Here is a 27,938-nt window from a genome sequence, read left to right as displayed (position 1 = left end):
CACCAAAAAAAACAAAACAAAACAAAAAAACACTTTTTTTTAACTTTTATTTTTGGAAAGGAGAATTCCTTTCTGTCATCATAAAATGAGACGGAGAACAGCAACTGTTCTTCTGTTTTCAGGATGCCTAATGTGACAGCTGGCCCAACATTTCTGAGACCGATTCATCTGAGCCAGAAAATCTAATCTCACACATACATGGGTGCATGGCTCCTCAGTATGACCAGCAGTAGCATCTACAATAAAATCCCACTGGAGTGCAATTTGTATGGCATTGCACCAAAGGTTCTTGTGTGAGTCCGTACCGATTACAGGTTTAGGAAAACGTTTGAAAGTACTATGAGCATCACTCGCAGTCTGCCAATGGCGCAGGTCAGGAAAAGCACAGATAAAACCTGAGGCACTGAGTGTGAAACAGGGAAAAAAAGCACCGATACACGCAAGCATCCAAAAGACAAAGGCTCACAAGTAATGGTTTCCAACAAGATGTCTCATGAAGAGATTGAAACAGGAAAAGTGGGAAGCCGTCCCCTCAGTTGAAAGATTTAATATTAACACCTGGACAGCCTGGATCCACACTACTGAGCCAGAGCATGTGTGTTAGGCAATTATTAACTATTTTGGCAACCTGCTATTAACTGTCCACACAAAATGGGGAAATGCTAACAGTGACAACCTGAGTAAGATTAATTTGAACCCCTGCTAAATGAAGTTCCTCCTCCTCAGAGGGAAGAATACCCATGTCAGATTTGAAAAACTGTCCCATTCCTTGGCAGGTCAGGCAGGCCCCCACCCTCCAAATAATGGAAAAGGAATGAATAACGTGAATCGTTTTCCTCAAATTCAAAAAACAGTCACATCATAAATACACTTTTTTACACTTACAGAGCCAACTCAGTGGATTTCTTCACAATAAATTGAACCAAAGAAGTAGAAACTATGGGAAGCGCATTCAAAGCTGAGAGCAGGAGACTCCTTTACACAAAGGGTTGCGGGTGTCTGGAACAAACTACCCAGCCATGTTGCTTGATCAATAAGCAGCTAGTAACCAATTAAGTATACTTGGGGATTCTCAAGGGAGAAATGTGTAGGCCTTTGCACAAGACTGTGAGTGAGAAATCTAAAGTAGCTGGTTTCAAGCAGATTTCTCTATAAATAGGTAGAGAACACAGGTGGCAAAATCAGTGTACTGTCTCAGTGCTCACTGTCTCACACAATGGCAGTTGGTTAATACCTGTGGCTAGAGCTGTAAGGTGAGACTGGGTACTATTGGTTCTGTAGTTGTCAGTCAGAGCATAAGTAAATCAATATCAATATGGTTAATTGTGAAGGTAGAAGAATGGTTCGATCTCAAACTAGATCACTCCCCAAGAAGCCAGTGTGTACCAGAAATGATTGCACTATCCTGACAATGCTACTGATACACTACTTCTAATCTTAAACTCTCAAGAAAGTCTGTAGCCCCTCTTGCTGACACAGTTTAGAACTTATATACTGTATAATCCTAAAAAGAACGTTGAGTCCAAAAGGTTTGCAGATACTGTATGTTGGAAAGCGCAGTAAAGGTTTCCTAAAGAGGTCTTTCCACGACCTGTCAGTGAAAAGCGCTTGACCTTCGACACCTTTACCTTCTCCATCAGCGTCTGGCACCGTGGGACTTTGTGTTCAGGGTTCTCCAGCTTCACTATGCTGATGAAGATGCTCTCCTGTCGCTCGTCATCGCTGGTGTTGCACAGGGACAGTGGGTGGGACTGCAACCAAACACAATAACTAGTGTTACAATCCGGATGGTTTCGTTATGCTGGCTAAACGATATTAAAAATCAAGCACAACCCCCGGCCCCCCCATTCCCCTCACCCCCGGTATGCACTCTCTTTCCCATCAGAGCTCTGCTATCAAGTGACAAGGATAATGCAGTTTTAGCACAGGACTGGCAGAAGCACTGATGCTCTAATTCCAACATCTCAAGGCTTTGCAGTTAATCATCAGACTGGCAGCTGTTCACAAAGAAAGATCTGTGGAAACTGACCCCTTAGCAAAATGATTTCCACAGGGTACTCCTGGAGCGACACAGCTATCAATACTGTACTTTAATGTAGCATTTCATGCCATTCCGCTGTTGGATGGGTTCAACAACTTGTAGTGGCGTTTCCGAATCCCCTGGTGAGCTTTCGTGTTTTTTTATTGCTGTATCAATTCATTCCAAGTGCCACCCACTGCAGGCCAGTCATCCCCAGCATCTGCTTTAGCACCTAACCAAAAGTTCCTGGCTTTAAGAATGAAGTTGGGCTGCAGAACCAAAATGATCAAGTATTACACTGACAATGCCAAAGAAGGAAGCGATCAATCAAAGTTTCTACTGACTTCACTTCTGTTACAATGTGATATTGTTTTTAATGTTCTGGAAACTATGGTAATACAGACTGATTCAAATGAAGTCATTAAATGTCCAAAGTGGAATGAAAAGAAACTGGAAGAATGAGCATCAGACAAGCTGCAGGAGAAGGTTGAAGAGTGAATTGGTTGGGGGGGGGTACACTTAATTTACCTCGTCTGTTCTTACTCTGCTCTAATAAACTTTATTACAGTATACAGTAGTGCTGCATTTGTAATAGTAATTTAAACAGATGTAAAAATAAAGAAAAACTCTAATCCAGAGTAAGCTTTAATATCTAATTTAATTTAATGATCTAATGTATTTGTTTGTACATGCAATGACTTGAATTATTTAGGAATTATTTAGGAAAAATGGCTTTTTTTAAGGTTCAAGTATTCATTTTTTATTAAAACACTTACTACCAATAAATACTAAACCTATTTCTGAACTAGTTAAGATACATTTATCCCTCTTCTAGCTGCCAATCCAGGGTTGTGGGGAAGCTGGTACCTACAGTATATTGGCAAGCAATGGGCACAGAGCAGGGTACACCCTGGATGGGACGCCATTCCATCGAGGGACAGACAGACACAAAAACAAATGTGCACACAATCACGCCAGGGCTAATTTTGCCAGGAGCCAATTAAGCTACCAGTACGTTTTTTGACTGTGGGAGGAAAACATAGCACCTGGAGGAAACCCACGCAAACACGGGGAGAACATGCAAACTCCACGCAGACAGCACCCCATAAACCCAGTGCTGTGAGGCAGCAATGCTCATTTCTCTTGCCCAAAACAGTTAACAGTTCTAACAAAAACATTACTTCTGAAATGCTTGTTTCACGATAAGTGGAACCATACCCCTTTTCTCCCAAAAGGTATCAAGTTCTGCATTCGCAAGTTACCATACACAGAGACTTCAAGGTACCCAACCCTCATGAATACCAAGGTTTTACTGTACACAACATTCTTAACATCAGCCACTCCATATTCTTTGATCTCTGTACTAACAAGCCCAGAAATGAATTTGTCTTTCAACAAATTGGAAAAAAAAACCTTCTTCGGCTTTAGTGGAAGTTATGATTTAATATTTCGGTGCATAATTTTTTCATTATGCTGTGGATTCATACATATAGAAGACCTGCCCTAAACTGCCTTCCAGAATAGTGAATCCGTCACAACATTTTATGTGGCTGAGATGATGTTATGGCTCAACTGCAACCATGTCCTTCAAAGGGTCTTCCCACGTTTCCCAGTGTGACTCTGAAAATTAAAAGCCCTGGTGTTATTAATAGCTCCCTTTTATGGATTTGATGTAATGTGGCTTGCTGGTGATGCACATTGACTGGAAGTCTCGCAAACAAAATCACTGTATCCCACACCACCAGCATGAGGTACTGCTGAATATGGAGACTGCCCACAGCGGGGCACATCTGTGTGGGCCCTGTGCTTGGCTGGGGGAGGGGTGGGGAGGCGAGGCAGATACACTGCAACGTCAGCTCCTGCCTTCAGACACAATGGCACCCTATCCTGCATCAACTCCGGCCTTCAGACACAATGACACCCTGTCCTGCATCAACTCCAGCCTTCAGACACAATGACACCCTGTCCTGCATCAACTCCAGCCTTCAGACACAATGACACCCTGTCATGCATCAACTCCAGCCTTCAGACACAATGACACCCTGTCCTGCGTCAACTCCGGCCTTCAGACACAATCACACCCTGTCCTGCATCAACTCATTTTAAATGCCCTCAAGGAAGACTTAACTAAATGAGGAATTCCTTTATCAAATACTCAATCAATAAATAAGTAATGGTTTATGGGAAAGTACTATCACTAGATTATATGCAAAAGTGACAGGTTCATGTGTGATTATAGGGGCTTAGTGTAACTGTGGGGGGAGTAAATTTGCCTGGGTTCTGGTATAGTTGTGGGGATTCCTGTAGGATTATGTAATGCAATGTTTACTCGTACTGTTTTTAAAAAATTCTCAGAAATCAGATAAAGTATCATCATACTGTATCATAACCTACATGCCCCAGAGGCAGAAGGCAAACTTGGGATTGTCATTGAAAGCCTGAAAAGGGTACAAACCTACACCACTGTATTTCAGAGACAGGACGCTCAACTGTCATACGGGTGGGTGGTTACTATCACCTTCCAGAGGGAACCCCCACAATAATTCAACTTGACTAACTAATTTCTAATTACAGTCTCATTTTGTTTTGCCCTGTCATCTGAAATAAAAGCTCGCCTTCCTTTCATGATAAATTCTTTGCACCCTTCTTGACTGCTCTTCCATGACACAGTGGATACCCTGGCCTGCACGCAATAAAACCAACTGCTTTATTAATATGCATTTACTAGGCACAAATTAAAGGGCTGACTCTAACTTGGCATTTAACAAAAAAAAACTCAATTGAAGTGGTAACAAGTGGATTTTGACCGCATTGTAATTTGCTTATAAAAAAACAGTAACTTTCCTTTTATTTCTCCTTCACGTACCTCAAATGATGACCAATTTAGCCATAAGTAGCACATTTGGTGCTCTAACTCCAGAAATCCAGAATAACTAACTTAATTTCCCCCAACGTGAGCCAACCATTCAATGGGTCACAGTCTGCAGTTCCAGTAAGCCACCCTTTATCTGAAATTGTGTCTTAACTTCTTCTCTAAACTTGACTCGATACCATGCTGAAGGCCTTGTGGTTGCCCACAGCAAGACAGACTGCTGCTTCTGAACACACTGTTTTGTTTCTTCAGAAGAGGATATGCTTTATCTCTGCTGTACTAGTGGAAACCTCTTATTTTATTAATCCTCTTTAACTGGAACAACTTTGGAAAAAGTGAGCTGAGATTTGGTGCCCAAAGATGTTGAGATAATCTGAACTTGGAACCTTCCCTGAGCTTCCCTGCAAGGACTTGGCACACCTGACTTTCTCTCAGAGACAGCGGCGTGGTTAAAAAAGATATTATGTAGCATCAAAGCAAATCCAAATAATTTACGACTGATTGATTCTAAATTCTGACTCTGTGAAAGCCCTGTAGCCACAGGCAAGAGTGAGAGTTTGCGTGATTGCGATGTGAAGATATGAAGCGGCCCTTCCTGCTCACTAGTCACCGTAATAACTAACGTAATGTGATGTACGTGCAAATAAGTACGGGTTGTGCAGCAGACATTTCACCACAGGAATGTTCCACCGTGATCTGCATGCAGAGTTAACAGGCAATATGTTCTGGCAAAACTGCCTTGAAATCAAGAGCAATATTTTTATTGGATTAAAAGAGACATATTCACAAGCCTGCTTGTTTACGATGTAATAGGGCTGCTTCACCTCACCGCACATTTTGTTGCCTCGTTCTAAATCACAGAACATGGCGCTGCGCATACCTGGAAATTCTGTTTGTTTTGTGATGTAAATTGGAGGATTTACAAGTGACTGTGCACATCTGACTTTCTTACTGTGGTTTGAAATGCCCTTATCAGTGCCGATTCTTTCTAACCCTGAAATATAAAAATAGTTTTGCAATTCCCCTTTAAACCTTTCAAATAGATCCTAAAACCCTTCTGTACTAGAGTGCCTGTCCACTTCCAGCATTATAAACTTTCTCTTCTTAGTAATTGGTTTTTAAGATCTTTTCGCTTTTTTGTGAAGCACATGGTGATTCACTGCAACGGAATATTATAATGAATGAACTATAATAAATTGATTATTATTTACAATATTTATTATGTAAACACTTAAAATGTATGGATTAATATTATAATAAATTATAATGGATTAGTATTTAGCATTAAATCCTTAGTAGGACTAACAGTTTGATTGGTTAGAACCATTGCAAGTTTTTGTTTCCTGCTCAAAGGTTTTAAGTTACTTAAGAAATGCAATATTGAAAAGGCAGGACCTCCTAATTGTTTGGGAACTGAAAACAATGAAAGTGCTCAACTTAAACCTATTACTAAGGATTCAATTACAGAATTTAACTGAGCGCACAGGTAGAACATTCCCCAGTAGCTGTGTCAGTTCCCAGGTACAGGACTGGGATACAGATCACTGAAATCCTCATTCCTGCTCCAGTTCAATTGCACCCAGATCACACTGTCCAAGGCAGTAAACTAATGGCCCAAAAAACGAAGAAACTAGAGAAATACGAAAATAAACAGTAGCTGTGGTGAGAAGAAAAGCCTATTTTTTTCCTGTTTGCCCTCTGGCTCTGCATTCTCTTTTATCTGCCAAATCTGGGAGCTCCTTCTAGTTCATCTCTTGCCAGGAACAAGCTCAGCCTAGGCGGTTTATGTCAATGTCTGTGTGGGGACAAGAAAAACAGTTCTTGAAGTGTCTGATGTGCTCCTAACCTCAAATACCCTGCAATTCAAAACAAAATCAATTTCTGATTGTCGCAGTGAGTGATTCCATTGTGTTTAAGCTGCAAATGACATTCTTTCAACCCTGAATTGCACCCTACCGAGCAACTAAATTGATTCCTATACAATACAGTCCTGAAGCACAATCCTAACCGCTTCAGATGTGCGAACTTGTCTCCCCAAGATCACAAAGCAAGTCAGCGACTAGTACATATCAGATTTTTCTCTACAACACAGTCCACATAACCTTTGCCAGCTCTGGTCTCTAATCCATCAATATTTCACTCCATTTTTTCTATGTATTAGAGCGAATACAGAGTTTGGGGGTTAGGGTGGTGGCACCTTTGAACGTTGTTGATTAGATGGTGAATCTTTTTTTTTTTTGCTCTCAACTAAGGATCATTCATGAGAAGTAAGGTCGATACTACTGAAACAATATCATGGCTTTGCAGGGAAACGTTTCTTCAGCATGCCTTGGGAAACTCTTCTCTCAGCTGCAGCTGCAGGTGCTGCCGGGATTTCCTCTCGTACCCATTTTTCCCTGACCACCAATGCAACTCTTTTCTATCCTTTCATTTACAGTAGAACAATTAACATTATCTTCCAGCCATATTGTTGCAGCACCCTAATTTTACATGTTGTTTTCACTCTAATTACTATGGACTGCTGATCAAATTACTTGGTTTTGTAATGGGATAATTGGAACAGTAGCGTGGAAAATGATTGTGCATGGTCTTGCACAGTTTTGCCTTTGACATTTTTATATACTGTATCTTCCATCCATTCGTTTTCCTACCTCTACATCTAATTCAGGGCTGCAGGGAAGCCGGGGAGGTCAGTTTTACAAAAGCAAATCTAATGATGAGAGCGTAGGTGTGGCTTGTTTTGTCTCGGACACCCACTTATGTTGAGGACTACAGAACTAGCCCATTCAATTATTCCAACTTCAAAAACTAGGAAAAGGCTAAATTTTCTCCAAGAGCAGCTTAAGAAGCCACCCACATTTGCAGTTTGAGTAACAGAGGGACAGCAGGCTTGCTGAACTAATCACAGGACGTCATTCTCACACAAAATGGAGACTTTGCAGACTTTCTCTTCCCCCTTTGGAACAGGGTCATTTATTTGTGTTCTCTTGGACTGGGGGACACTTCTGTTTCAGGTGGCAATATCTGGATTTGAACCCGCATTCTCCAAATCACAGGTGGTAGCCTAGGCTGCAATTCTTCAACTGGGTAAGCCACCGAGGAGCCCCACAGTCCGCCCAACATTCTTGTGGACTTAGATCCCAAAGACAACCCTGCCTTACTTGAAACATTACACCAGGAGCTCTACTGTGCGGGAGAGAATCTCACTGCAAATGTCAACTCAGCTTAGGGGCAACAGCTGCCCCTGGTTTAAAACTTGGACCCGGAAATCACAGCTTCCTGAAAGCGCTTCTGTGACGTGCAGCCATCGCACCACCTCTGGAGAGGGCCGTTTTCACGCCTCTTCTGATCAAAACGCACGCTAGTACGCTGAGCTTTGCCACTTGAAGCTCGTCAAAACAGTACCGCTTCAGATTTCCAGCCTGTATTGATGGTGTCAGCCCCCAAATCCTGTAAACATCACCGCAATGAATAACCTACAGCAACCTGATCCCATAATGACTTCAGAACAATAACTGCATTCCTTCAAAAAAAAAAATCAGCTAGCCAAGACTCTTCGAAGTCTTCTCAACAAATTCTTTTCATGATGTTTCTTCTGTGGATACAGAACACCAAGGCTCCTTTTAATAGAATATTTAATGCTACTTTTAGGTCAGTGACAGCAGGAACTGAGTATCAGAATGACAGCCACAACTATCACAGCAGTAGATTCACTGCTTGCTTCCACAGTGTTCAAATTAATTTATTAATAATGGCGTATTCAGCAGCAATATCATTACAATAGAACCAGACTATGATAAGATGTGTGATTTTGAATGTGAAGTTAATCATTTGTGTAACGCCAATAATAGGTTTGGTTTAGCTAAACCTCAAAAGCTGCTTTCACCTGTCCACAGTAAACAAGGACATCAATGATTACCAGAAGGACATGAAGTCCTCAAGAAAAAAAAGAAAAAGTACGACAGTCCACACTGCAAAGCAGACACAGTCACTCAGAGATGGAAGAACTGGTCCCATGTCATCCCATAAAACCCTTCAGACTGGAGCTTCCTCTCCGCTGACACCAGGTGGCACTGTGCCAGTTAAAGTGAACGGCCATCAGCCCTGGTCAGCGTCAACTGTCATCACAGCACATGTCGAAACTGTTCCTTCTTAATCCCCCCACAAAACACACTGTGCAATTTCCCTACACAATAAAAATGTGGCAAAAAAGCAAAAGTAAAGATAGATATGGGCAAGTGCATGCATGCTCAAAAGTCAAAGCAGCCTGATGTAACTTTAAAGCGATTAGATTTTACCAATCATTTAGGGAGTGTGTGGTTTTCTGCATGAGTACTGAAATAACAGCCAGCCCTCTCATGGGCTGCTGGAGTGCAGTGCAAAATATAAAAACACAAATGCATAATTTGTAATGGGTAGCAACCAGGGGGCTTGTTAATGGAAAGATTTAAACCAATGATTCAATCTTGCTCTGCAGATACTTCAGTACTTTCAGGTACAGGTGGGAGGTGTTGACCTATACAAATTCAATGGTGTGCATGAACAAAATTTAACAGAATCTCTTAAATTGAGGCTGACAGAGGGATTTTTAAAAATGAAGTGTCATTTTGATTCATTGCAGCTGAAAATGTTGTCATTTGTTTTACTTCTGACAGCTAATCACCTAGGAGAGAAATCACAGCAATATCAAAGTTTTGCTAATGTTATTTTAATAAAAGCTTAGTAGTGGAGCTACTCATCCAAATTCACTTACCTCACTTTCTGGCAAGGCACAAAGAGCAATTAAAATAAACCGGGCCTACAGCCTACAGATGGTAATTAATTGATCTATAGGATCAAAACAAACTAGGCAGTTTTTTAAATGGGGTCCAGAGACAAGGTGAGACAGAAGACATTACAACAGTGAATCTGGATGATTGTATACAATGAAAAAAATAACAAGGCAGTTCAGCAGATCTCCTCTATCTGTTTATAATATCTGTTCTTTTCATGTCTGGCGAAAGCTTTTCTGACCAGCTGTACTTGGATGAGTATACTGTAGTATTTTCTTATGAGATAGTATACCAGGTGGCATGGTGGCACAGTGGTTAGCATTGCTGCCTTGCAGCACTGTGGCTCTGGGTTCCATTCCTGACCTGGGGTGCTATCTGCATGGAGTTTGTATGTTCTCTCGGTGTTTATGTGGGTTTCCTTTGGGTGCTCCAATGTTCTCCCACAGTCCTAAGACATACTGGTAGATTAATTGGCTTCTGGAAAAACTGGTTGTGGTGTGTGTGTGTGTTTGTGTGTGTCTGTGTGTACTCGGTGATGTACTGGTGTCCCATCCAGGGTGTACCCCGCCAAATGTCTGTTGCTTGCCAGGATAAGCCCCACAACCCTGAATTGGATGAAAAGGTAAGAAAATGGACAGACGTTGTACCATAGGTAATAACGTACCAAAATCTGCCATACAAGAATATTTCCATTTATACTATGTACATCCTATTATAACAATAATCCTTATACTTTTATAGCGCTTTTCTGGACACTCCACTCAAAGTGATAATGTTCTGTGTCACATAAATCAAAGCTAAAGGTGAAATAAATACCCTCCCCATGGACAGAAGTCAGGGCATCCTGGATCCACTTGTGATACTGTATTACATCCAAATTTTCAAAACCAATGGGCACTCTAGATTTATCTGATACAGAATGAAAGCTAAAACTGACGGACATGGCAAACACTCTTATATACATATAGGCGTGATTAGAGTTCAGTAACTGATATTTCAGTAGTGTTGGTGCTATGTTTCCACAGATGATGTTAGCTTTTCTGTCTTGGTAGATCACTTTAAGTTTGATTAATTTTTATTTCAAATCCTTGAACATTTATAACCAAAAGAAAAAATAATTCTTAGCACTTTCATTTGCTAATAGACCTGGAATTATACCTTTTTTTAAAAACAGATACGCTGTCACCAAACTTGAGAAGTTAAACTGATCCAGAAGTTTTCGTTGACCACAATTCAAATCAAAGTCTCAACTTCATAGAGGAAACCGTGTTACAAAAAGTTTGTTTCAAAAAGTGTTTGAGGGTGAAATACTTGAAGAGAGGGAAATGTTAAATCCCAAAAATGTTCTCCGAATGCATTCCACAGTTGCCAGTGAGTTCTTAAAACCTCTAACTCGCTCTGCAAAAAAGATACCTAATATTTCACATGTAAATGTTCAAGAAGCATGGCATCCAATAACAAAAATCTGAATTTAGCTAAGATAAACACAAGAAAAAAAAACAGTACTAACATATGGAAAGGGTTGGACTGGGTGGATCAGAAAAACGGTTTTCAGTAACCAGTGTCCCTCCCCAATCTTCTGGATTCATATTAATCTCTTTCTGTGTGCTGCCTGCTTCCCCAAACTTTTAACCACCAGCCACATCATCTCATAGTGCCAACACATCATCCCACTGAGTACAATCAGGCACACAGAAACAAGAGGTAATGCTCGGAACTCAGACACACTGCTGCCTGGAGTGCACTGTACCCCCTGTGCACATGTACAAAAGACACAACTCGGCATCATGAGACTGATTGTTATGTAACAGACAGGTACTGGTATCCCATGGTACACTTTTAACAACCTTTCTTATGCAGGATGGAGGTTTATATTCAGCACAAAGATTTTTTTTAAATTGTCCCTTTCTGTATTTTTTTATCAGTGGCTGTAAAAATGACAGGAATCGGGGCTCCCTGGTAGCCTTCAGTGGGGCTGGATGATCTTCTCTGAAGCCTGGAGTCATTAGTAAACAAAAAAGTACAACATCTGAATAGTTTTGAGCAGTTTTGAGCATTTGAGCAGCTGATTAGTCCTCTAATAAATGTTTTCTCAGGAATTATCACAGGTCTCACACTGACAAAGCTCAAAAAGGGTTAAAGAGGACAGCAGACTACAGGTCTAACGATCGCTGTGTTGTTAGATAATGAGGGAACAGAAGGGCAAATCGCACTCCAGACAATTCTTCCCCTTCCACAGAGCACTGCTAATAACTTCCCCCTCCCTCAAGATCGCATTCCCTCATAGTGACTCAGCCTGCGGCGGCACTGCGCACGCTGTTTCAACCTCACCAGCCCCACTTCTTCACTGCCGCTTGGGAAGTTTTTTTTCTGTGGCGTGAGGCATTTGGTGCAACTTTAAAATTAGCTTCCCCAACACACGGTCAATTACACCAAGCATCTGCGGGCTGCCCGTTAAAGTCAGAGCAGCGACAGATTTGTTTTTGTTTCCTCCATACAAGGGAAGCCGACAGAGGAAAGGACATCACACTGCAGTCAAACTCGATCAGGTTTTCATCGTACTCCGGTATAAAAGAAGGACCACGAGGAAGACATCTACATGCCCTCCCCAATGGCCGTGATACTTAATCGGTCCAGATGCAGGAGTTCGTTACAAAGGCATGACATGAGCTGGCTTAGGAAGCACTGGCACAAACAGACTGATAAAGAATCAGCTGTGACTGGATTGGCTATTAAAAAAAGAAAAATAAAGAAGATCTGATCTTACAGTGTTCAAAATAATTAAGAGCCAAAAGAAATGAAAGCCAGCAAATGAGGAGACTTGGAAGCTTTTATGATGAATGAAGATAAAGGAAAGCTTTGAGTCAGACATGAAACCCCTGTAGGATTGCAGATTGTACTTTGTGCACAAATGATGGCAGCCATCCTTAAAGCAGTGCATTAAATCCCAGCACAGCAGAATGGGTTCATTCTGCACCGAGAGCATGCAAAAGCTGCTCTGATGGGTGACGTGCGGCTGACTTGTCCCAAGAGCTGTGTTCACACACCCACTGGTTCGACTGTGCTCAGCTGTCAGAGAGCAGAGTGACCAATCCAACTCAACAAGCTGTGCTTACCCTCACCATCAGTGCGTGAAACAGTTCACTTGAAATGTTACAAACTGTCAGGTTTTCCAACATTTCTTTACCTGTCTCCACAGAGGAGGTAATGAGGCGTGCATGGACTTAAGAACAGTGTTTTCTCAATGTGAGCTGCAACAATGACGATGTGAGTTTGGAAAGCAATCCGTTTCCATCTCAGATTTTTTAGTGGACAAAAGCAGGTGAACCTGAGACATCACTTTGCCAGGTAATGGGGAGAGACTCGTGATGACCTCTGGTCTTTCCTGCAGTGTCTGGTCCACGTGCAGCTCAGTTCTGCTGATGAGCTGAATCCGAGTCAGCAGACAGGAACAGAGAGGACTTCTTGGAATGTCATGGAAAAATGACTGCAAAGAATTCAGGCTTCTTACTGCAAAGTAAACAGCCAGGCTGGGAATGTTTTAGTTTTTCTTTGAAGTCACAGGTCTCCCTTATCGGAGAAGATTCAGTCTCAATAAATATTTTTCACTGAGCAATGCAAAACAGAAAGAACGCTCACGGTTGATTTAAAAACAGTTTCAGAATTTTAGTCCCGTTGTTCCGTAAACACCTGGGATTCTCTTGGTGGCCTTTTGGAGTCACACCTGCATTTTTGCTGTCAGCCTTGAGCTGCTGTGAGACTGTGATTCAATAGATAAATACTCCCCATCATGAGAACACTCCTCTGCTTGTGTACAGTCTACTACTTGTTCCCCATGCTTCAATACTGTCTTTCCACATCAAGGAGAGAATGTTTTACACAGCCAGTAGACTAAGAGGCACCTGTCCCTCAGCTATGGTTCACCAGTCTACTGTTCAATACAAAACAATAGGCAGGTCCTAAGGTCTTTCCTTTGGAGGTATGTTTAAAAAGTACACAGATTTTTGACTACAGTTAACTTTTTTTTAGTTTCACAATGAAGGTGTTTTCAAATTTTGCCACTGAACGAATTGTAATTATTTAACATACAGTTCTCTTCCCGCTCAGTAATATTCAGGCCAAAGTTAGAGATGAAAATGTCCCACTCATGATAAATGTGCAACATTAAGTGAATTTTGAAAACCTCGGTAGGTACACACCCCTGGCAAAAGAAGGAGCTGCAGTTGCAAAAGTTTCTGAATGTCAGTTTTCAAGTATGCAATCAGAATAGCTGCCTAGATAAAACATCTTGTAACCTTGGTCCTGCAGTACCAGGAGAAAAGGAGTACTGTGATTCTCTGTGTTGAGGAAGAAAAACTGAAGGAATGTCTTAAAAATTCCTAAGTGCCCAGAATGCCAGCACACATTTTTAGGCACTGCCTTCTAGTTCAGAACTTTTTCTTCTTTTCATGAAGCCTCAAAGGCACCCACCAAGACTGATCTCCCAATGTGTTTGGAAAACAACAGTTTTCCAAGATACAAAATATAAATGGGAATATGGGGAAAACAAAACCACCGGGATGTTAAAACAATATTTCAGATGAGAACAGGAAGAGGCTTCATCTTCTGGAACCGAGACAGAGCCCCCTCTCCTGAGAAAGAATGTATAATTAGAGAAAACGTAAAGCCATCATTATCTCTAATTAAGATAGCTTACCGATGCCTGCTCCACATAAACCTTTTAGGTAAGAAGAAAAAAAAGAAAACAAAAAGAAACTGTTTCCTCCTACTCCACAGCCGGGGCCTGGGGTTTTGCTCACAGCTTGGCGTTATCTGTTCACTTTGGAAATGGAAGACAATAGGGAGCATTAGCACTGCTGGGGGCCCACTGACTACCAATAATCAAAAGTTGTGCTCAAGCCATACCATTCCCACCGACAGCCATAACGAGGCCATTTCTTGTGTCTATACATGTACCAAATTAAATCCAGAAGACTGTGCAACGAAAGCAAGCTTTTCCACAAACAAACAAAGCCTTATTTGATCCCATTCAATGAGGTCTCATGACATGCACCAACGAAACTAAGAATAAGTCAAGACCGCCGCAACAGTTTGAGATGAACTTGCCTGTGAAAGGCCAGGATGGAGAGCTTTCACATTCTGGCCTTGTTTGAAGCAGGACGCTGTCAGGAAATGACATTTGGCATGGCCATTCCGAACAAAGAAGAGGGGAAATCAGAACACGAGCCAAAACCTTCTCCTTTCTCAACTCTGCTGGCAAAACAACCTCCATGTTCAAAGGCTGCACATGCTGGCTTATTTCAAAACTTCGCCCTTGTTGTGGTGCCAACCTAAAACCAATCGAAAGCATAAGAGCAAGCCATTGATTTGCACAGCGCAAATTCTCCAAATGCAGAAGGAACAAAATGTCTTTGTATGCAGTTTATATTTATTTATATATCATTCCTCATTAAATGTATTTTTGACATAATTATAGAACCAAATAAAAAACCTTTCCCCAAGGCCGGCACGCTGTGCCAGAGCTTTCAATAACAAAACACAGGGCCCTTCTGGCACCAAGTATTATGTTTTCAATTCAATTGAAGAGTTATGATTTCCCCCTCGGGCTTCACTCAAACCATCAAGTCAAAGAGGACTGATCCCAAACCCCCAATTACAAATCGCCCAGTCAACATTTAATACAGATACACTACTCTGAGAAAAACACCACAAATGGGGATCGTTCAGCCACTAAGCAGACTTTCTGCATTGGACCCAATCAAATCAGAGGGCCCTTCACCCTCCCAGTTCACATTCACAAACACCTACATATCACCTTTCATGCAAAACCCACAACACTTCAGGGAAACAGAAGCCTTTTAAAATCTAACAATAGTTGTGAACATCCTGGATTTACTCTACCACAACCGTCATCTAATTGTTTAATTGATACTGTAAGGATCTGCTGCCCTTCTTCCTCCTACGGCTTCGTCTGCTTTCTGCAAGGCAGCAGTGCGTGGAAGCTAGAGCACGAAATGTGTGAGGAAGCCTCTTGCAAAAACCTAGGATTCTTAGAAAGGGCAGGAAATCCTGAGTGGAGATTTTGCACAAAACAAGATTCCTGGCATGAGAGAAACATCTTGCACAAAGACACCTGCCAACTGTGTCGGTGTTTAAGTTGTTGTTGGCCACCAGCAATGTGAATAGTTTGATATTTGCATCCTCATTTTGCAGACCCTGCCATGTAAAACTGCAGGCAGAACTGAAAGTGTAACTGCGATCCCAGAGATGACAAAAACAGTCCTGCAAAGGGCTCAGATTGCTCCTTAAGCAATTTCCTGCCTGTGTATTTATTTCAATCTCTCATCTTCAAAGAGACTGCTGCATTGTGGTGTTCCTTTTTCCTCCCTTCGTCTCTGTTTTTTTAAACCCAACATTTATCAGCAGTGGTTCCTTGTTCTCCAATACTGCTGCATGCTCCCTGACCCATTTACAAGAAAAAAAAGACGGCTCTATAGCAACGGAAAAAGTGCCCTGCCACACTCAAGAGTTAAACTCAAGAGTTGCAGAGAGCGAGAGGAGATTTGTGTTGTGAGAAGCTGGGTATAAACACAAAATTGAACGGTACTTTTTTTCATCAAAAGTTAAGATCTGCATGAAAATTGCAAAGACCTTTCTTGAGCTATGATTGGTGTATTACCTCACCACACATTCCATGCACTATATATAATATATACAGAACAGACTTTCTTCAAGTATCAGATCCCAGCAACTAAAACAAACATGCAGTTTGTTTGTAGCTTGCAGCACTAAAAAAACCTATATAACAACCGTTTATACATTTAGAAGCCATTTGTGTTAGCAACCCAGCTACAGATACAGCTCCACAGCTATGCAGAAGATGCTTCAAGATTTTGTTTTTCTAGAAAAAATAAACATTCTCTTAAATTGACGAAACTCCTCCTAAACTCTCATTTGATAAAGCAAAGCGTTGGAATGTTTTGTTTTCTTTGCAAAACTTCTTAACAAATATTAACATGCAATAGTACCAACAGCATTGACTCATGAGCTGAGGGATTTATGAACAGCACCTACTGACATTTTCCACAGGCTCTTCAAACAAAAGATACCAGAGACACATGGAGAACCGAAAACCTTTAATCAAAACATCTGTGATATTACACTGGAGAAGTGGTGGGAACGGCACCCTGGCCCACTAATCTTTGGAAGACTCTTTATATGTCCTTCATTCACACAGACAACGAAACCCAATTTGACAATATAAAGGCGAAACCTGATCTAATCTCACTTTACACAGTATCACTCACCAGGTCTGCCATTATTTCAGTGACTTCCGAGCTTGTCTGAGTGTTTTACCTTGGCCTAGGGCAACAAGAACTGCAGATCAGAGGGGCAGACGGACAGGAGACAAAGAGATGACCTAGCATGACTGTAACCTACACTGCACAGGCACAGGTCTGAACTATTAAAAGAGCTATCTCACTGCAAATGATTCAAACCCCTGAGCTGTCCCATGTCAACAGGTCTCAGAGCTGTCCCATGAGCAGGGCTTCAAGCACAAACAGCTTTATGGGAGAAGCTCCATGTGCTTCTTTTTTAAATGCACACTGAACAATCCAATTCTATCAAAACTAAAAACAGGGAACGGTTTGCTCTAGCTAGAGGTCTACAGGTTTCTGATTTTCCACCCCCTGTCTATCCATTCTCTAAACAGCTTCAATTCAAGATGGCGGAGCCTATCCCGGCCAACAGTTGTTGTAAGGAAACATACCACCTGGATGGGATGTCAATTCCTGGCAGGTTTTCTGATTTAATTCATTTGAAAAAACAGAATAAAACCCAGAACATTATCCAAATAATTTTTGTTATTCCCACCTAATTTTCTACAAACACTGTGACCGCACACGGGGAGAATGTGGAAACCTCCAACTCAACCACCTTCAACACATCCAGCCACATCTCAGAGATTGGAGGAGGCAGCACTGCGTGCCTGCAAGTGCCTGGGAGGCCACAGGGGGTCACTGTATCTCAGAGCATGGCTGCTTGGAGAATCCCAGTCAACTAGCAACAACACCCAGGTTCGAACCCATGATCTTAGACTTTTAACTCTGCCCAGTTTTGTTTTACCAGCCTTTGTCAGTTTAACACTTGCTCTCTTAGTTGTATTTGGATAGATATATATGTTCAAAACCTTTATCTTTTCTTTTAAGCTGTATAGTAGACACAAAGCTGCAACTGATTACCAGCAGAAATTGAAAACAATACAGAAACAATCATGTCTAGGCCTTTAAGGATGCAAATACAAAACTCAGGAAACTATTTAATATACTACTGGCCACGTGTGAAACCTCTGGCAGGGTTAAGAGGCGCCTGAAAGAGCAGACTGTCAAAGTAAAGCAAAAGTATGAAATTCCAGACCCGATTCAAGTTGCTTTGTAGATGAGCCAACATGCAGGCTGCCCAGCCCAAGTACACTTTCACCTGCCTGACAAATGTCTCTGATTAGGACAGGTTCACAGTCAACCGTAGTAAATTACCGCAAAAATGAAGTTGCTGGCAAAAACAGTCAGGACTAAGAGGAAACGTAATTGTTGTATTCATTCTCTCAAGCAGTGCCAAGTGGGTGGGCCAAAAAGCATGGCTCCTTGATAAATCAAGGTAAACTGGTTATGGTTTGCTGGGTTTAAAAGGACGGCTTTTTAAATACTGCATGGTTTTGTGAGTCACACTTTTAGCTGCTTCTAAATACTACCACACTCTTTGCCAACAAAGAGTGAGTGCCAACAAAGAGAGGGTGCTGAAGGTGTAGTTCTGAAAAGCCTAATTGTGACCAACGACATGATGCTGTTGCCTTTCAAAACTTGATTGCACAAGCTACTGTCTTTACTAATTTTACAGCTATACAGCAGAGTGTATTTGGTCTTAAGTAAGACAATACAGAGACATGAATCAAGTACAAGTAAAGCAAGGCTTTTACCCTATCTTTGAAGTTGCACTATGGCTACGTGCAAAAACTCAGTTCCATGCATAAAGAAATGCAGCACATGACATACACTGATTATATATTACCCCTGTCAACGTTTTACCAGTTATCCCAAGCTCAGGAATGTCCCCTGCACTGAAAGGGAACACTGTTCTTGAGATAGCAATCTTAAAACAACAGACAAAACACCCCCTCCCTCATAAATTTTGTTTCAAGAGACTCGTGGTGGGGAATAGGGGGTCTATCTGGTGTGCCAGAGACGTCTGTCCTGTCCAGTGCTCAGTGGATGTTCTGTCCATCAGTGTGAGGACCAGTCATAGGTCATATAAGGTCTTTGTGCTGTTGATCCAATCCACTTCCATCAGAATTCCTCATTCTGGCAATAACTGCTCCCAGGCAATGTGAATCCATAAAAAGGCAATAAAAAGAGGTCACTTGAGTTGTTTATATTGCCTGATAGTCACTTATAGAAAGAAAAAACATTTTAAACCAAGAAAGCCCTGGGACAAAATACGTACAGCATTGTCTAAACTACGTCAAATAGTTCTGCCTTCTAAGGAAAAGAGAAAGAAGGCAAAAATACACTGTGATCAAATTAGTAAAAAAAATAATAAAGAAGAAATTGTGCAAAGTTGAGAAACGTTTTGCTTTCTCCATACTAACCAAGGTGGAATAAACTGAATTTACACATTTCTGCTCTTGTCTTACTTACAAAGATGGCAAAATCATCACTGTCAGATTACCCCAGAAATGCAGGGTGTGTGAGGGGGAAGACGCATACCCAAGAATGTAGACCGATAGCTATTGCGATCACAGTGCAGAGGCTTTCTGCTAGCTTTAGTTTTCTGGTAGCCAGAAGGTTTTTTTTGCGAAAGACAGGGAGGGTAGGAATCTCTTTTAATCTCCCCTGCTCATCAAGAGCAGAAAAAAAGCCATAACTACCTTTCATCAAGTCTCGTTGAGGCAACAGAAAGGTTGCTATGAATTACACCTCAATCAAAAAAACCACAGCAAAACACTTGAAAAAATACTAATCCAAACAATGAGCGATACCTCTCCAGGAGTAACGATTAAATGACAGAGCTGGAATATTTTGGTGAATCTTTCAGTAATTCTTGGGCAATTACTGGAGCCAAGGCGATTTAAAGAATTCTTAAAAATAAGAAAAACAAAAATGCATTGCTTTTTTATTCTTTGTTAACCCTTGTTAAGACCTATTGCTTGATTGGCTTTTAAATCAAACCGATCGATCATATGCTTTGCCTTACGAGAAAGCTTTAAAATGATGCTCTCACAGGACATTGCTCCCTACAAGGTGCCAACACTTTTTTATAACAGGGAAGTTTGCTCACCACCTCCGCCCCCCAAAAGACATGCAAAACTGTTGGGTGATTAGGAGCTGATGTAGTGCAGAATTTTTTAGTAAAAACATAAAGCATGATGAATACTAGAATCCAATGGGAAGTAGATACGTAGTCGATAAATTGAAGAAAGATTCAGTGATATTGTCAATTAACAGCCAAGAAAGGGGACAGAACCAATGGAAATACAACATGCAACTGACTTGACTGAAGTAGAGTACAATGTGTTACAGTGCAAAACACTACATGCAGCTAATCAACAGGAGCCAGAAGATTGGGCAAACAAGTTACTAAGTTCAAACAGGAACGCTGATGCATCCCTTCAGCACTGTGACAGCTTTGTTATACACTGCACTGTTGCAGGACTGCCTACAAACATCTCTGCTTACAGGAGCATCGCAATGGGTCAAGATCTTTAAAATGTGCAGCTACAGGGAAATCAAATCCAGGAACCCCACATTGTCATTTCTGTGCAGCTTGAGCTTTAGGAACCTCAGTCAATCTAAAAAGAAGCAGCTGGCAAGAGCTGCCATTGAAACAAAAGTGTCTGGCATCACTTCCATTAAACCTGTCAGTTCAACCTGATGACATCCAACAATGAGGAGCATGAATCACCAAAATGCTGCTACAGTAATTAATTGCATTGACGTGTACGCTCCCCATGAATCGGTCGTTATTCACTCTGATGTTCAAAGGTTTTTGGCAATCAGATTTGAAGAGTGAGAAATGGCAATGATTTCTTGAGGTTAGAAAAACATCCTTTATGGAAATGAACGGCCTACTGTTTGGCAGTCCTGTTGTTTTGGTTTGGATAACAATAGGGATTTTGATTCTTTTTAAAGTAAAGGTTACATTACTGGAGCTCTTAAGAGAAGTCCAACCTCAGACAGGATGAGAATCTGTGCCAAATCAACACTCAGGTTAAAATTTCAAGCACCAATAACCCTTAGTGATTCCTGCAATATAAGTCTCTATGTTTCCCTTTTGCACTCTTCTCCAGCATGCATTAGCTGTGTGGTGTGAGACTTCAAATACTCAGTTTGCAATAGTGATTAATGGTGGTGCATACTGCAATGATTTCTACACTGTGTAGATTTGGTCGCTACAAAACTGTGGTGTTGTGTCTGAGGTTACAACAACTAAGGACTTTCAGAAAAATATGGATCACATAGGCAGCCAAGGAAAAAAAATATTTTCTGGAAAGGTATTTCCTTCATTTATGGGGACATTTAAAAAAAAACACACAGACAAATGTAAAACTCATTTTGTTGGCAGATGAATGAAAGTGTTACCTTCGCAGTACCGAAGAAACCACTATGACTTATGAAATACATTTGGACTGGAAAAATATTCCCAGCCATTCCCAGGAGATTAGTTATTAGAAATCTATTATTGGATATGGGTAGCACTGCAAAAAAAAAATCTACAAATGTAAAAACAGAAGATTTTTTTTTCATTTTTTGCAGGCAACGTTCAAAATATTTTTGGAGAACAACGTAGGTGCTTTTTTAATACTAACTTGTTCAACCTTATTAAATATCAAAAGGAAAGCAATTGGAAAATTACAGAGATGCCTATATTACTTCAGTAGAGGCACATTTTCTCCTCTCTTTCAGACTATTTAGACAACTTTAACCCTGTAATTTTAGACATTTATAGTGTTCTGGCTGAGCTCAATAAGACGATATGTTTTTTGATTTATTCACAGATTTTAGGTTCCTAAGTGCTGCTTTCACATCACGTTACTTCTCATGCTGCCCTCTTATGATCTCTTGCTCTGTGCTTTAACCCTTGCCAGACTTTTGATCACAGTTTCCTTCCAAAGCCAACGTGCTATAATAACTCAGTCTCTCTCTGGGGAATTTTCTTTTCATTTTTAATTGTAGGTTTGTCTGAAAAAAAGCAATTACCTTGCCATATGAAAAGATCTGCTATGAAACACAGCCCAGTGGTTGTTAAATTAACCTCACTTGTACCACCATACGTTCTTTTAGAGGAGCTCCTTTTGAGCTGGTTTCTCCTGAAGCAGTGCTGCAAAAACACAGTTAGACACATTCTTGAAAATGTGATTGTTCAAAGAGGAAAAAAAGATCTCTCCCTTGCGATAATTTCATCTTAAATGGTATACTGGCATTTACAGAGCAGAACGAAAACTGTATCTTCTACAAACATCAACCATGCTCACCCTGGACTCTTAAATCTCCTAACCACAAACTTACAGATTCCTAGCCAGTAACTGCGGAATATCTTGAGAACTTTAAAAGTGCTTTGGTAGAGGACGCCAGTATAAACGAAGGATTCACACTGAACTGCATGTGTCATCTTGTAAGAATTCAAGGCCCCACTACAGCTCTCAGAAGAAAGTGTGTGGCTTAACAGAAAAAAAATCTTCGGCTCGATTAGATTGTAACTCTAGCCAAACGGATGTATGTGCAGGATATTTTTGTCATACTTTGTCACAAATTCAATTTCATGGTGGAAACATTCAGGTCTGTATAGTTCCAGACTAAGGCGTTTGTATCCAACACTGATGTAAGTGCCTTTGGGACACTCGAGAACCTAGAGGGGTAAATATTTTACAGTTGTACTACCCCCACACTTTGAGTAGCCAACAGATTTTATTTCATCAGGTGGAGACTTCTGCAGGTGTTGGAGAGAAATGTAGGATCTTTAAAGCGAATTCTGGAGCAACAAAGGGATTAAGGAACCAAGGTCATGTTTTCCCAATGTGGACTCATTCTCTGCTAAAATCAAACCTCCAGGCTTAGGGACAGTGCAGTGCAGTGCACAGTGTGCAGCACTTATCTTTTGATGTTTCTTCTGCAAGCTCTGACAACACTGGTCTATGTTTTGAAAGCATTCTTTCCCCTATCTTTAGGATATGAATTTTAGACCAGTACCAACACCAAAGGACACTGAATCCAAGCGGGTAGGACCATTCAATATGTGATCACTATCCAGACAAGCGTAGGCTCTGATGTAACTCCCTCTTGGGTCTGCCAACCCGCCTTCTCTCTTAATTGTGTGGACATGGCACAAGGAGAACGCTTAGGCCCAGTGGAGATTGCACCTGGTCTCCCGGTGTCAGTCAGGGAGGCAGTGTGGCGGAGCAGCAGGAGTTCAAAGGCAGAGCAGTGAAAGAGCCGTGTGTACCACAGAGGGAACGGGGGGGGGAGTTTCAGCTTGCATCCCCCTCGGCTATTGGCAAGTGAAGATTGCAAGTTTTTTTCCAGCTTTTCAACAAAAACTTCATTACTCTACAACCCCCCCCCCCCCCTCCACAAACCGGCACTCTGCCTCTTTCCAGACAGTGACAATGGGGAAAAAAGAGAACAACACATGGAATTAAAGCCAGCCCAGATGAAAGTCTAAATTTCAAATGGCCCTGGTCTGATTAACACTTTATCAAGACTAAGGTTAAAATCAAGAACTGAGTTTCAGTGGTTCCGTCAAGTTTAATCAGTTTGATATTCAAGTGATAAAAAAGTTGTGTTAACTTATGTAGTTTCCATTACTTTAATCTTTGAGAACAACAGCGCTCAGAAAACCAGAGAAAGCAGAGACAAAATTTTAAAAAACCATATGGCTTGTTTACTTCAACATTACTGTATTCTTTATTAACGAAGGCAAAATATTTTCTAGCTTTGTTCCCCTAGTGTGAAAGCATTAAGGCTGCAATGCCCCTATCTAGCCATTTTAATGCTCCTAACACGTGAAAGCACGCTGGTTAACATAAAAAGACAATGTACTCTGTTGACCTCATTCGCTATTGGGAGTGTCTTTATACTTGCTGCATTGGTATAAAGTATACACACTTTTTTAAACTACCGTTAATTGAAATGAAGCCCCATTCTTTAAGGATGAGGAGATCTATGGGGAATATTAATTCAATGACTAATCACTATCCAGGTGACAGTACTGGACTGATCCTCCTGACCCTGCTGATTCACTCTTGTCTTTTCAGTATTGTGGCTGCAGCACCTCAAAACTCTGCCATAGCTGGTCTGACTGCACTGGAGCACCTGTGTTTGCAGGGCAGCGGAGCTGGAGCTGGAGCAAGGTGGTTTTCACATTACACGTGTGCTGTTATCAATGGAGATGGGAATTCCAGCAGGGGCACTCGATGCGGCAAGAAAAATGACATCTGGGGGAATCGTTCCGTCGGAGGCCTCTCCAGCTTCCGAGCACATGCCAGGAGCAGCGTGCATAACTGACACGTCACAGGACACGTGATGAGCTCACAAAAATAGGCCCAGCTACTAAGGAAAATAAGCACAAAATACTGGCATGTGCATAAACACATTGTAAAATGAGAGAACATTTAATTGGCATGCCTATAGGGGAAAAGGATGATCTAGGTTCTGCTCTATAGCAATAAAGGTTACACAGGCTTTTTAAAAATTCAAATTAGGGACACGACCTTATTCACACCCTATTAGCGAGAAACCACTTTCCGTGGAAGAACAGATTAAACAAACCAAAACGGATGACTGCGGACTCCAGAGGCTGCGCTGAAATGCCAGAGCACATGCGAGGTATGATCATCTCAATAAAAGCTGCCGAACGTTTTAAAAAAGGATTAATTAGAGGCTACAAATATTGCACGCTACAGATCTGCCCTGGGCGTTTGTACCTTTGCAAAGTTGTTCTTTTTATGTTCAGCAGCTCAGCAACAGCCTCTGCCACCCCTCGGGCCAGGCTGGTTTCTTTGATGGCACACAGCTCTGCTTCTCACGCCTTGGGAGCCCACTTTCACGGGAATGAAGCGCCAGGGCCAGCATGGCACTACTAGCTCCACTGCACATAAAACTTGCACTAACAAGCTGGATGACAGGCCCATTGCAGCTCACATTCTGATGGGAAAATTGAGATGTAACCCACAGTCATAAAATGCGGTTTTGATTTGGGCCAAACTGTGGACCAACACAGGAGCTCCACTTCGGTAGCTGGAGCAGAAGAAGCCACGCTACTCAAATAAACAACACAGCAGTGCAGGCTTGAACACATTCTCATCAGGACCCCTGTGCGACCTGACTGTCTGGATACAGGAGCCCCTTGTTTGCAATTGCCCGGTTCCAAAAAGCTTTTTTAAAAAAAACTTTCAAGATGGTATTAACATTAGGTTGTGCACAATAACAAAGAGACAAGCTGCTCAGAAAAGTTCCCTGACTGGAAGGATGGGATGCAATTATTGCAGGAACTTTTACAGTTTACACATACAGTAATTCCATTGAAAAGCAAACAAAAACGATGCCTTTGTACTTTATTGCACTTATAACTGTATAACTGTAACAGCAAGGCCATAAATAACACCAGAAAATAATCACCCTTCTGATTTGCAGTGCAAACAATTTCTTCCTAAGCAAACCTTTTCGGATCTGCTACAGGTTTGTCTCCAGTGTCATTTACAGCCTGCTGTTGCACTACAGCTGGAAATGCTGTACCTGCTCCTTTAACCAAAAGCATTTCAATTAGCAATACTTTGTGCTGGCTCAGGTAATTGGACTTTTCTTATTTGCAAGGACTAACATGAGGCAGGCTGAAAAAGACTTGTAACAGTAATAGTTCAGCATTAAGTGGCAGTTAGTATTACGTGTTTTAAGATCTAGGCAGAAATGGACTCATTTGCAAAAACTATATTTCTTGACTTCAGAATATTTAAAGGCAGAGCCCTGCAAATTCAACTCACTTCTTAAAGCCTGAAGCAAGTTAAAAATTAGTAGTTTATTGGGGCAAGGGTTTGTTAACAGCACTGAAAGAGAATGAGGTCAGCTTTCAAATATCAACATAAACTGTTATCGCAATAATAACCTTAGCAAAGCACTTTGATTCAGTTTATTAGCATTCCTCCTTTGTTTCAAGACATCAGTCATTTGGGGCAGCACCTTGATGTGGGATTTATTATGAAGGCTTGGAAAAAGGTTGGCGAAAAGCAAGAAACAAATGCCTTCGCACAGAAGGCAGATAAGCAATCTTTGATTCGGATAACAGAGGAAGACTGTACGTGCAGAAACCCGCCAAGACCCAGGAGATGTAGGTATGAGATAAAGCCAACGGGGGGGAGGAGGGATTTCAGAACCAGAATGCCTCTGAGTGAAAAAAAGTATACCAAAACAGCAGCCCTACCCATTCTCAGCACCTGCAAGAGAGATTTATAGATTCACAGCCCCCTTGGCCAAAACACAGCAGGCATCACTTTTTCACAAAAGCCTGGATGAATTCTTAATCTTTTCAATTTCATCTCTATTCAGTCGATTCGTTTTCTTTCTCTTCTTTTTCCTTAACTCATTTAGGGGCTTTTGCATCTCTGGGATATAAAAAACGCGGTAGGGAAGGTCCGTTCCTCCTTCCAATGTTGTGCACACACACATGCGCGCACACAAGGGACGAGGTGTGCAAATCTGGGACAGACACTCAGATTCAATTCCCCCCATAACCACGCAAAACCAAGAACTGTTCTGCCCTTTGCCCGTGAACAGCAAAGCTCACACACAAAGTTCAGAGTCAGTTCTCTGTGGCGCACACATTTGCAGAGGCAGGCCATGCACAGTAAGGTGTTCAACCTCAAGCAGGCTGTGCGAGAGGGAACGGACATAAAGAGCACTTTAAATTTCCAGATGGTTGCCGCACTTAAAATTGTGCCCATGGAATGATGGAATGCACTCCAACAGTCCCTGACAAATGGATCTTCTTAGTCATACACACCTACAGAATCCAAAGGCCACCGATGCACTAGAGTGGAGGAATGATAAGGGCTCTGGATTTGGACCTAGAAGGCTGCTGGTTCAAATCCTGGCAAGGGCACAGCTGTTATACCCTTGAGCAGGTGGCGCCAGTGGAAAGATGCCCCGATACACAAATGGATACAAATGTCAATCACTTTGAATAAAAGTATTAGCGAAACTAAAAATCAAAAGAAGCACTGGACTTCTGTTTACCAATTTACGTTACGTAATGAGTGGCAAGGTGGCGCAGTGCTTCAGTATCGCTGCCTCGCGGTGCTGGGGCTCCAAGTTCTAAACCTAGGGTGCTATCTGTGTGGAGTTTGTATGTTTTCCCATGTTCACATGTATGTTTCCTCTGGGTGCGTATTTCCTTCTGCAGTCCAAAACCATGCTAGTAGGTTAATTGGCTTCTGGTAGAATTGGTTCTGGTGTGAGTGCGTGCCTGTGTCTGTGTCTGTGTGTGCCTGCCCTTTGATGGACTGAAATCCTGTCCACGGCGTACCCTGGCTTGTGCCCACTGCTGGTCGTGATAGGCTCTGGCCTCCATGACCCAGAATTTGAAAAAGCAATTAAAAAAATGGAGAAAATGATATTACATGTAACACAGATACTTATTTATTTCCAGACGTAAGGTTGGGGTATAGTAAAGATGAATAATAATTTATTTTCATGCATTTGTAACTTTCCAAAATGCTAAACTCACTGAGGAGACTTGTTGAGGAGTCTCAGCACACATATTTTGAGCACACAGTGTTAAATATGCATACTGTACCACACTCCGGGCTGAGTGTAAATTCTCTTACGTACCACATTCTGTTCTCAGTGATCTGTTCCTCTTAACGGCTGAGTGCTCAAGGCCTTTTATTCTTTCAAGAGAAGTGTGGTGACACAGAAAGGCAATTGGATCCCAATTGTTAAAGCGCAGATTTGTGTGTTGATAACAGCTTATGTTATGACTATGAACAATATCTGATATGTGCAGATAAAGAGCAGGTTCTGCAGTATGAAAGCAGGTTAGAATGGACTGCAATCAGTGGGTGAAAGCTGCTATCTTTTCTTAGTTACATTTTGGATATATGGACCATTTCACCAACAGAAAAGCTAAAAGGAATAAGATTAAACCCAATGTCATCTGTAAATAAAAGAATGCAATATTCCAATATTGGCTATTCACATGAGGCTATGTTGGTCTCCTAGGTTTTAAC

General features: G+C 41.5%; 1 protein-coding gene across 2 annotated transcripts in view; it reads right to left on the bottom strand.

Moving 5' to 3' along the window:
- Positions 1 to 27,938, bottom strand: part of rnf43 (ring finger protein 43) — a 96,381-nt gene that overhangs the window by 34,522 nt on the left and 33,921 nt on the right. For both annotated transcript variants that reach the window (XM_088907131.1, XM_088907130.1), the window contains exon 2: positions 1,629 to 1,751. In XM_088907131.1, coding sequence (XP_088763257.1) covers positions 1,629 to 1,751 — 123 coding nt within the window. The remainder of the gene's footprint in view (positions 1 to 1,628; positions 1,752 to 27,938) is intronic.

The sequence above is a fragment of the Atractosteus spatula genome, chromosome 27 (genome assembly GCF_055471065.1).
Source record: "Atractosteus spatula isolate fAtrSpa1 chromosome 27, fAtrSpa1.hap1, whole genome shotgun sequence".
Lineage (NCBI taxonomy): Eukaryota > Metazoa > Chordata > Actinopteri > Semionotiformes > Lepisosteidae > Atractosteus > Atractosteus spatula.
The sequence above is the reverse complement of the archived record's forward strand: the minus strand, read 5'-3'. Positions and strand labels throughout refer to the sequence as shown.